This window comes from Lytechinus variegatus, chromosome 19 (assembly GCF_018143015.1).
Source record: "Lytechinus variegatus isolate NC3 chromosome 19, Lvar_3.0, whole genome shotgun sequence".
Taxonomy (NCBI): Eukaryota; Metazoa; Echinodermata; class Echinoidea; order Temnopleuroida; family Toxopneustidae; genus Lytechinus; species Lytechinus variegatus.
The window spans coordinates 20873397-20885957 of NC_054758.1; the positions used below are offsets into that span (position 1 = coordinate 20873397).

Genomic DNA, 12561 nt, shown 5'->3' on the forward strand with positions numbered 1-12561 from the left:
TCTTCATACCAAAGAAAACATTCAGTCTTCAAAGAATGAATTTTGAAAAGATTTGGGCCAATAAGTTTTGAATGAAAATTTCTATACTTTTAATCTTTGAAACAGTAAATTCTATCTAAAATAGTCATGTTCTTGTAAAAAATGCTTTTACAAAAACGTGAGACAAAATTAAATTTGAGTTAGTTGAATCCAATTTACACTCATACTCAAACTCACCGTCAAACTCAAAATGAATCAAACTCAAAATCATGGGTATGTACCTCTGAGTTTTCTGAATTCTATCTTTAGTCAAGTTTTTGTACAAAAAATGCTTTTAAAAAGGTGAAGCAAAATTAAATTTGAGTTAGCTGAATACAAATCACACTCAAACTCACCATCAAACTCAAAATGATAGGTATTTACCTCTGAATTCTATCTTTTTATAGTCATGTTTTTTGCAAGAAAATGCTTTAAAACAAGGCGAGGCAAAATCAAATTTGAGTTAGTTGAATCCAACTCACACTCACATTCAAACTCGCCATCAAACTCAAAATGAATCAAACTTGGAATGACATTCTCTGAATTCTATCTTTAAATAATCAAGTTTTTGCAAAAATGCTTAAAAAAGAAGGCGAGTCAAAATCAAATTTGAGTTAGTTGAATCCAATTCACACTCACACTCAAACTCAAAATGAATCAAACTCAAAATGATTAGACTTTACCTCTGAGTTCTCGTACTCAAGCTCAAGGCCTTCCTCAACGAGATTGGCCTCGAAGTTCTTCCTCTTTCTCACTCTCTTCTCTTCCCTCTCCTCGCTCTCCATCTTCCGGTACGCCAGGACGAAGTCGATCCGTCGTTTGCCATCTCGGAAGAAGAGGTCGTTGAAGCTGGCGTCGTCTTTCTTGGCTGGAGACTGGAAGGAATATTAAAAAGTCATTAAAAAATAATGTACCTCTGTCGAGACTTTCAAAAATCTTCTAAAAACTTTTTTATTAAACTCTTAGGGGGTGTGGCAAGAAAACATTTGCAATCAATCGCAAATATTGTGTTGCAGTTTTACAATTGATTGATCCCTTTTAGCTATATTAAATCATATTACATTCCTTGTTTTATGGAGCAGATTAGCAATCAATCGCAAATTTGCAATTAATTGCACGCCATATGCTTGATTTCGGGAACGAAAATAGACTTGCAATTGATCGCAAGTTTCTTGCAACGCCCCATTAGCACTTTATGTGCCTTGAGCACTCTACAGAGTGGATTTGGCACTTAAAAAGTCACATTATTATCATTATTATTATCATTAATATTATTATCATTATCATCATTATTATTATTATTATATTATTATTATTACAATTAATGATAACTGATCCATGGCCACGGCCTCAGAATTTGATTTATTTACGCCTTGCTATTGATCAAAACAGATAACATACATATGTAATTAATGGAAGTGAAAATGATTCAAAATCGCTTTAAACACTCATTGAAAGGATTTCATTAAAACAAAGCAAGTGATCATTATAACAAGAATTCTACAATAAAAATTATGATAGGTTGAAAGAAACCAAAATGATCACTAACATCATAATGAATGATAAACAATCAACAAATAGGATAACATTCAACTGGTTTGAAGGAAATAGACATATTTTTATGAACTGGAAACAAAAGATAAATTTGGAAGATTAGTATATAGGCTTTATAAACAAAATCAATTTCTTTCAAGCATGCAAAATTAGGTTATTTCCACTGGCGGATCCAGCCAGCCCATGCCCCTCCCCCTTTGAGAGGCACAATTGAATTTGTAATGTAAAAATCCTGTTAAAACTTTCCTTTGGAAAATCCTGGATCCGCCCTGGTTGTTTCACACCACATTTTGAAAGAGGATTCATAAAAAACACATTGCAGGCATGATACCTTGGTCACATTTGTTCTACAGCAGCCATACAGCTAGCCGAAAACAGCCGTACGGCCGCCGTAGAAATGTGACCAAGGTATAAAGGAAGATGGTATGAAAATCACTACTGCACACAAGGTAATACAGAAGCTTGATACGGGAAAAAGGGCAAAAATCAACACCCAACACAAACTTTTAAAAAAGGTTGATACTGAACAGCAAAGATGAAAGATCTGGAAAAATTAGTACAAGTTTTGTCAAAGGTGCAATGTATTTTTTTTATTTTTGTTGCTGTTTTAAATGAAGCTTCCTAAGAGGATTTCTGCTGAAAGAAACAGTCGTGAGGTACATTTTTCGTAAATTGCCAATTCGTCTACTTAGTTTAGGAGTGCCAACTCATCAACTCAACACATGGTCTACCTTTATAGTCTGAAGCCATTCCGTCCATCAACATTTTGTCTATTTGATCAAATAATCATTTGGTCCAATCATCATTTTCTCTAATCACTATCTATGACCATTTCGTCTCATAACCAGTTTGTCTAATATCCATTGTATTTTCATTAATTTTGCCCAATTAACACTTAGTCCAATAAGACCAAATGGCATGTGGCCTAAATGGCTACTGAACCGACTGGATATTAATAGACGAAATGGTGAGTAGACATTAGACAAATTCTGAGTTAAAGTGGTCACTATTCAGAGCCGATCTGGAATCATTTTAAATCCAGTGTATACTGGTGCATCGTAATTTCTCACCAATCATGCTGAAAATTATGCATTTAAAGGGAAAGTTTAAGATAATGAATACCTTGATGTAAAAATACAAGGTAAAAAACATTGGTGAAGGTTTGAGGTGAATTCCAGATTAATAAACAGTTTTTGACTAGTGTAGTGTAATGTTATACCCAACTTGGCATTATACCAGCAGAAAGCCGAGTTCATGTGGAACATGAGCGAAAATAAGGGGGAAAATTAATTTTTATTACAATAGGCTTGCAAAGTTTCGTATGAAATCTTTATGGAATATACATGTAATATACCGGTAATATAAAAAGTATGGAGATAAATTGGGGATTTAGGGCATGCGGAAAGAAATACTTGATGATTAATCTTTATCACACAGCAAATTAAATTAGAAAAGCCATGAATAATGCTCATTAACAGCTCATGTTGCTTTTGCACTCTTGATCATTGGTTGCCAATTTAAATGACCTTACATTTAAGAGGATGATAATGGTCAGATTTTTATTTCCCAAATTACAGTTGCCAATTTGACAATCACAGTAGTGAACCTTGGAGCTTTAAAATTGGCATCCTCTTCCTATTCATCTCTGGAATAAAGTATTTCCTTTGAAAACTTTGACAATTTGGGTTGCCAATTTGAGGACTGCAGTTGCAAATATTGCGACACAATCACCATCCTTGTTACTAAAAATTAGAAAGGATCAAGCGTTACAAATTTTTCAAAAGTCGCACAGTTCACAACCATAGGCATGAACATAATGAATTATTCAAATTTGTGTGAATGAAATTATGAGAGACACTTCATAATGAAAGGAGATGTCATTGAGCATAATATGGGTTATCATTAAAATGTTGTTCACTGCAAAAATGGATATATGGGTTACAATGTATTTATAGATCCAGAAAGGGGTTTAGATCAGGCACAGATCCATGGAAGCTATTTGGCCCCCCCCCCCAGAAAAAAATAATAATAAATGAATAAATAAAAAATAATAATAATCAATAACAAAATCAAAAAATAAGAATAAATTAAAAGAGAGATAGATACCAGTGGATGGATGGATTGATTGATGGATGGATGGATGGATGGATGGATGGATGGATGGATGGATGGATGGATGGATGAATGAATGAATGAATGAATGAATGAATACAAAATGTGATCTCTTTATTTTCAGATTTTTCTTTATTTTTGGCTTCTCCATTATTTTTTTCTGAAAAAGTGCCCCACCCCATCTTGCCAATCCTGGATTCACCCCTAGTTCAACTCATGCAATTTAATACTGAAAATGAGATATATTGAAATAAATGAAGTCATGAACATTCTTCTGGCTTGGAAAAGACACTCTGTGTTTACCTCAGGATATTCATCATCAGTTTGGGCTAGCAAATTTGGGTATAGATGCTGGGCAAAATAAATGAACAAAAAGGAAAACAAGCATTACAAATGAGCACTTAATAAATGTTGCTATGATTGTTACTGAAAAATGTATCATAAATATTCTTTCTATTGAAACAATAACAAAATACATACAAAGTGAAATGTATTTCCCCTTCCGAAAAATTGTTAGTCAAACAAACAAAAATACAATGTATCATGTATAGATATTTTTTAAAGGAAAACTCAAAGAAACTCAATAGAAGACTTCAGCTGAATCAAGTTTGAGATTAATTTGAACCAACTACATTGCCTCAGACACACACCAATGAGACTGACTCGACACCAACCAATGATACAATTATAACATTCAAACTAATGTAATATATTTGATTGTCACAAGTTGTGGTGTTTCGTCGGTGTAACAACAAATACCTGGAACTGTTTTGATTTAGTCACAACTTAAATGCCTCATCAAATTGCAATTGATCCAAATTAACTGAATACCCTGGGGGGGCCACTTACATTGACGAGTGGATACCATGCGCGACCAAAAAAACACGTAAAAAGGATGTCTTTTTCACGATAGGGCACGTTACGTACGTAACGTGATAAGGGTGTCAAAAACACAAAAATAATGAAAAAAGGTATCTATTTCGCTAGGAAAATTATGTGTTTAGGGTCGAATTTGCGGGGATGATAAAACAAAAAAATGTTTTATAAAGGAGTCCTTTTTGCCCCAACACTTCGTGTTTAGAGTCCGATTTGCGCAAGGTGTAGAAGCTGGGGTCGTACTAAACCAAATAAGGTAAAGCCGACGACCGAAGGACCCGTAACAATTAAACATTCCTGTACTTGTTTAGGGGTTCATTTCAGGGAATATTTGCCAAGAGTATCGTTTTGTTTCCAATACTTGTTAAGGGTAGGGTTTCACACGCCAATACTTGTTAAGGGGTGCATTTTCAGAATATGGAAATTACGTGTTTAGGGTGCTTTTCGAGACCCCATGGTCGCGCATGGTATCCATGGAAGTGGCCCCCCTGGGCTGAATACATCCTGGAATAAATGAAAAGGAATTGAATCAATTGCAAAGCTTTGAGAAACAGGGCTGTGATACATGTTCTTTCCTGGGCACTGTCACACAAAACTTTTCTTTGAATAAAACTCTGTGTCAAACTTTTAAGGTCAGGTTGGCACAATCGTGTCATTGACTTATGAATAAATCAATGATCCTGAAAATACGCATCTTCTATTGCCAAAAACGAGTTGGAGAAGTCTGAATGCAGATTTCAGTCTGAAAGTGGCAGCTCTAAAATTACAGTTTCAAAGTAGGGGAGACCGGGGTTAGTTGGAACATGGGGTAAGTTGAAACATTGTAATTTTCTTTAACGCCTGTAAAATAAATTCATGCAATACTGCCCTCAATTTATTGCTATTAATAATACAACAGTGTTGAATTATTATTGCAATAAATTTAAGGCAGTATTGCATAAATTCATTTTACAGGCGTTAAAGAAAATTACAACGTTTCAACTTACCCCATGTTCCAACTAACCCCGGTCTCCCCTATTAAAAACAAAACAAAAACTAGTGATATACTGTATGTAAATATACATAAATTACAAGAGTAACTGTCATGTGTAACTTATAAATCATTCACCATGCATGTGAAATGAAATCAATTAATCTGCTGTGGTTCCAGGCTGGACATTCTAAGACAAACTTTGACAATTTTTTTTACAAAACTTTGGGTAAAATACACTCTAAAAATGATCACATGACAATGATGCTATCTACAAACAGGTAATTGGCACACTTTGATTCTAATCTAATTGTATGTACCAATTACTATCATGTAAATCATGATTTATAGGCTTACAAATCCAGTTACTCTAAAAGATGTTGAAAAAGGTGTTAGAACAAATTCAAAACTGCAACAACATTTCCAAGGTGGAAATGAATATGAACTCAGATTGCCAAATGTCTCATTAGTTTGGTGGTGGACAAACGCTGAAACAGTGTTTAATCAAATAAAATGTAACTTTTTAATGTTCAGGATGTTCTAGGCTGAAAATATGCATGAACACACTCAATGTGTATCATCTCTCGTTCATGTTTGCCAGAACAACTCCAACTCTGGAACTACAGACAATTAACTGATAACTTACATGCATTTTATTTTTAAGAAGAGGGGTCTGTAGAAAGAGAAAAATCAAGAAAAGAAGTAGAGACAGTGAGGAAGGCAAACTTTAGTTTATCAAAGACATTCAGGAAATATCTTTCGGGTCAAACATTTGCTCCTGCTATGCTTGCTAATGTTTTAATATTTTATAATAGGCAAAGGGTTAGAGTTAGGATACATTTTTTTTAATCAGGATAATGTCAAGATCATAAAGGGTTAGGGTATATTTTACAATGCAGTATGTCAGATTTTGTTCGGTTTAACATAGACATTTTCCATGGCAGCAATTGTCACCAGTGCAAGTGTCATGGAACCGTCTGTCAGAACATATAAAATGGAGGACACAAGAACTTTTTAGTAGGAGGTACGAACAAATGGACTGTACACCATTCACACAGCAAAGTCGGGAAGGAAGAATTCTTCATGCAGTTTGTTTGAACCAGGAACCCTTGGTTCATGGGCCAGGAGGTCTAACCAACCGAGCCTCCATGCCAATATACATTAGGGGAGACCGGGGGTTAGTTGGAACATGGGGTAAGTTGAAACATTGTAATTTTCTTTAAAGCCTGTAAAATAAATTTATGCAATACTGCCCTCAATTTATTGCTATTAATAAAACAACAGTGTTGAATTATATTGCAATAAATTGAGGGCAGTATTGCATAAATTTATTTTACAGGCATTAAAGAAAATTACAATGTTTCAACTTACCCCATGTTCCAACTAACCCCGGTCTCCCCTACATGTCACACGTACTACATGTATGTTGGCATGATAACACATCTACCTAGCTGTAGGCCTTCATGTAATCCTGACTCACTATATCAAATTCAATTTTATTTGTGCAAAAGATCTGGCAAGGCATGTCATGTTTACATTGTACATATTACATAATTGGTGTTAATGAGTAACTTGTTTTTTATAACAGAGATTACATGTACACTGTACATCTTCAATGACAGATCATATTCTATAAGATGGCAATTCATTTGGGACAATAAAGTCAACACCTGACTTTAATTTATCCCTCTGTAATTTATTACAACATAAAATAAACATTATGGTTCCAAAAACATACGTAGCAATTTCATAATTGTCTGATAGTTTTACTTTCATAGGATGTTTGCTGCGAGAAATGTCAGAAAATGGAGGACAGGTGTAGCCTCCAACTTGACTGAAGGCTTGAAGGGATTTAGGGTAAGTTCGACCCTGAAACAATAGAGCCCTGGAAATTAGAAAAAGAGCAGAAAATCAAATTCACTCAAATGTTAAAAAAATGCTGCTTTTTTGCGCAAAAGGGCACATGCCATTAAACTGTAGGTGAAGTTGACCAACAGTGAACACCACAAATTGCATTGAGAGCGAGGGGTGAGGGTGGAGGGGGGGGACAGCTACATATAGGAAAGTGGTGGGGGTAGTCTAGACAAGCTGAAAAGTGCCCAGGGGGGGCCAGTCAAACATATTGCTGTACATGTACACACCCGTGACCAAAAAACGTATTTTATAAAGGGGTGGGTTTTTTCAGTTTTGGACACAGTCCGTGCATGGACTCGTTGAGGGTATAAAAAACAGATTTTCAGGTAAAAGTGTGGTTTTGAAAGACTGGTCAATGGTCAATTGCGGGGTCAAACGTATTAGGGTATGTTTTTTCCCCCAAAAGCTTTTTTTTAAAGACTAGCCAAACGTGTTTAGGGTATTTTTTTTCCCAAAGCTTTTTCCCTGGGGTCACATTTTTTGCGAAAGCTTGTTTAGGGGGCCAAAGTGTGTAAGTAAAGCCCGCGAAAAACTTGCACATACTACATTTATTCTAGGGGGTGTTTGGAAATAATTTATATAATAATCCCCCCTGGGGGTGAGGGTGGAGGAGGACAGCTACATTTCTGAAAGTGATGGGGGTGAAAAGGGAAGGGGTGGAAGTGGACAGAGATATGGGGAGGGACAAAACAGGTGGTGGTAAAGTCAAGCTGGGTAGGCAGGAAGGGGACAGGAGAAGGAACGGAAGGGAGGAGAGAAGAGGAGAAAGGGAAAGGGGATGCAAGAGTTAGAGAAGGGAAGGAAGGGGAGTGGGATTGAAGAACAGAGCGGATATGGAGAAAAGGGAAGGGGAGGGAATGCCAGCAGAAAGGGGGCCGAAAGAAGGAGGGAGATAAACTTTGCACTGCATGCACAGAGAGGTGATAAGCTTCTGAAGGAAGAGAAAGGAGGTGTACGTGTGAGGGATCGGAAGGGAAGCCAAGTGAGAGGTACATGCACAGTAGGGAGGTAAAAGGGGGGTAAATGGACAATTGGGTGAGTTAGATAGACTGCATGAAAAAAGCACGGCAAAGTTGAGGGGGCGGGAAGAGGTAAAAAGACCATGAAGGGGAAAGAGAAGTGGATGGGGAGGAAGATGAAGATGCTTACTCCATTGGCTACTGGAAGCGAGTGCTTCCTGTGCTAAGGCCATGCATGGGATTTTAAAAGTCAATGGATGTCAGAAGGGGGCGCAAGGAAGGGAGCATTTACATGAAGGCACTCTATTTACCTGCTCCTGGTATAGGCCTATATTATTCTCTTCAAAGCGAGGGAACTTGGGAAAGAGATTCTACAATGATAAAGAGTGGATAGAAGCTGTAAAAGCTAAAGCACTAGATCTGAGCTTTGGATATACATGTAGGCAAAACATGTATTTGTAATTTGTGGGTTTGCTGTGGAAGAAAAGCAGAAAGATGGATTCATTCAATGCAAAAGCATGATTACAATTTAGAAAGAATACTACCAAAGGCAAGAAAAAAAGGGGGGAAGGAAAATATGACAAGTTCCAAAATGAATTGACATTAAATGCAGAAGCTGTCCATGCACAACATCATAATCTGAAAGGGATATCAAGATTTCAAAATGAGTTTGAACAGAATGAAATAAAATAACCACTCAAGTGTTTGTATGTATCAATGAACAATATGTGTCAAATGTCTCTGGAAGAAAATGCGTAATACTGAGAAATTAGCAAAATAAGCACAGACTTCCATCAACTATTAATACATTGTCCCACAGATGCCTTCTTCTGTTAGTGGTCATAAGAATTATTGGCTTTCAGCTAAGATTTTAATTTTTCACATATGAATTTATTTCAATGTACAACTCTAGATCTATAAGAATATGCTGGCAATCAGCCTTGATTTTAAAGACTTTCTCATAACACACATTTTTTGCTGCAACTACTTTCTTTTTAATACCTTTTAAATAAAATGGGCAGAAAGAAGAAAAAGGGAAGGGAAATTGGGATCTCTACCTGTGAATGTCTAATGGACTCATACTCGTGGTCTAGTCCATGGAGAGTTTCCTGTCAGACATTTCATAAAAACACATGAATTTCAATAATAAAACATTATGATACATTATAGAAATATATATTAAATTCATGAATGTACACCTACATGTATTGTAGATGTTTGACCATTATTTTTTTACTGGTTCACAGTATCACTTTTATATCTTCATTGTATTGAATGTTTTTTTTTTTTTGACCTGGATTGGGTTGGGGAGGAAGACCTGCGAGTTATGATAATTGAGTAAACCTTTTTCATACCCAGGGCCCCAGGCAGCTTCTTTAATTCTCATCCAGGGGGCCGTTTCATAAAGCTGTTCTCAAGTTAAGAGCGACTTTAAGAACGACTGGTGAACCCTTCTTATACACGATAAACAATCGCCAATTCAATACCATTTACCACAAGAAAGGATCACCGGTCGTTCTTAAAGTCGCTCTTTATTTATGAACAGCTTTATGAAACACTCACCCGGTCTTTTACTCTTATTTTATCTATATCATGCAAAATTTGTTTTTGTCTTTGACTTCTTTGTACGGTATTAGTGTGGTACGGTATGTCACTGACACAGCTCCCGTAGGACTAGCGTGCCAAAATTGATTTTTTGGTTGTTTTGGCTTCAATAGGGTCCCCTTTGACTAAAAACGATGGGGGTCAAATTTTCAGACCCCTCCTTCCCTTTGTGGGGGGTCCTTTTTGGCGCCATATTGGCCTGTACAAAGCCCAATAGCATAATCCATTGTTTTCAACCTTATTTCTCACTTTTCTTTGCCAATTATATTTCAAAATTGTCTGAGGTGTATGAGAATGAATATTTGATGATGTTGTGATGTCAATATTTTTTAAATTTTACCATACGGGGGCAGACTTTACGAAAAATGCCCCAAAATTGTAAAATATTGCCCCCAAAATATTATTTTTCCCTTTTTTGGCACTAAAATTAGGACAAAAGGATTACAAAATGAAATGAATATGTCTTGTTATACAATCCAACAACAGAGGAATATATCACATGTAATGTATATCATTATTTTTGGTCAATTGATGTAAAAATCATCCCCATTTCAGGATTTTATGCAGTGAAAACCTTACTACAACACTAGAGGGCGCCATAACTTATGATAAGCACTTCCCTAAAAAAAATCAAATTCTAGGCACTGTAATTTTATCAATAAATTTGAAAGCTGACACATTTCAAGAGCAATTATTTCCAATGCCGATTCATAGTATGGGCATCTAATTTGTTTTGATTCTCGTCCCCCCCCAGGGGGGGGGCAAAATGGCTGCCTTGGTCTAAAATAAAAAATCCTGGATTTTTTTTTTGTTACTTAAGTGACCTTAATTTGGTTTCTATTCAAAGATTTTTAAGGGTGAAGAAGTATATCGGGAAAAGTTACAAGGACCAAGAAATCCAAGATGGCTTCCAAAAATGGAGTTTAAAATGGCTGTTGATACTTTAAATGGACAAGAATACCGTTTCCTTTCTTTATTTATTTAACTTTTGGAGGCCATCTTGGACTCAACATAACGGGACAGTCGGTGGTCCGATATGTTAAAAAATCCAAGATGGCTTCCAAAAATGGAGTTTGAAATTGCTGTTGCTGCTTGAACAACCGATATAGTTTGTTCAATATCCGGGAATATGAATGTGTGTGACTACCATGGAAAAGTGAGTCTAATAATCCATTAGAATAAGTTACAAGGAGAGTCGTTGGTCGAGTATGTCAAACAATAGAGTATAAAATAGCCACTGTTATTTACAAGTGGACATGTAATATCCATCAAGAATATGGTTTCATGTTTAAACCATGATTTTTAAAGTCAGAAAATTAGTTACAACCGTTCGAGTGTTGTGGCCCAGCGGATTGGTCTTTTGACTTTGAAAGGGTCGTGGGTTCGAATCCCAGCCATGGCATAGTTTCATTCTGCAAGAAATTTATCAACATTGTGATGCACTCAACCCAGGTGAGGTAAAAGGGTACCCGGTAGAAATTCCCTGAATGCGCGAAGGAATTCCTTGAATGCTAAAGCGCCTAGGCAGCCCATCTAAGGCAGGGGTAATAATAATGGCAAGGCCCGCTGGGAGAACAGTTTTTAGAACTGAAGTGGCTTCCCTAGGTAAATATACCTATATTATTAATATTACCATATCACAACAAGGACAGTCATTGGTCTATGTCGGAAAATCCAAGATGTCGTGAAGAAATCTGAGTCTAAAGTGAATGCTGTTACTTAAAAATGGACATCGTTCATTTAAAATTCACCAAGGACATATGATTTTGGTGTCCACTCAATGGTTTCATGATTATAATAATACTTTCGATTAGTTACAAAGATATACACTTGTCCATTTTGCCTAAAAATCCAAGAAAGTTTTCAAAATGGCATCTAAAATGATTCCTAAAACTCATTAATAACGGTCAGAGTTTATACAATATTGATATGTGAGGAATAATTTGGATGTGTACATGATGGTATAAAGGGTTAGATAATACATTCAACAAATAACAAGGATATTTGGTTTTCCATTTTGTCTAAAATCCATGGTAGATTTAAAAATTCATCAAGTGGGTGCTATTACAAACTCATGAATCAATATGATAACTTATCCCATACATATATGTGAAGGCACCAAAATATTTCTCACAGGTTGGTATTGTTTGAATAATGTCTCCACTTTTAAGTAACAGTAGTCATTTTGGAACCCATTTTTTAAAAGCCCACTTGGATTTTAAGGCAAAATGGATAACTGCATAGTCATTGTAGCCAGTCCTTATTATGTATTTTTAATTTCAACTCTTAATAAACTAGTGTAGACACCAAAATAATATCCCCAGGTGTATGTTTAATGTTCTATATCCACTTTTAAAGTAATAGCAGTCATTTAAGCAATCTTGGATTTTTTATAAACTTGACATCCGACTGTTGTTTCAAATTGAAACAATACTTGATCCTTTAAACTCTAGTGTAGACACCAAAATCAAATCCACAATGTGCATTTCTAATGAACTATGTCTACTTTTAAGAAACACAGTCAATTTAGACCCTGCATTTTGGAGGCCATAT

The 12561-nt window shown here is 35.9% G+C and overlaps 1 protein-coding gene across 12 annotated transcripts in view; it reads right to left on the reverse strand.

Annotated features, from left to right (window-relative positions):
* The window catches only part of LOC121405697 (anoctamin-4-like), a 93866-nt gene that overhangs the window by 51565 nt on the left and 29740 nt on the right, over positions 1–12561 (reverse strand). For 11 of the 12 annotated variants that reach the window (XM_041596608.1, XM_041596615.1, XM_041596613.1 and 8 more), the window contains exons 3-4: positions 3988–4035; positions 702–893 (exon numbers count right to left, since the gene is read on the reverse strand). In XM_041596608.1, coding sequence (XP_041452542.1) covers positions 702–893; positions 3988–4035 — 240 coding nt within the window. The remainder of the gene's footprint in view (positions 1–701; positions 894–3987; positions 4036–12561) is intronic. The other variant, XM_041596612.1, reaches the window with a different exon arrangement.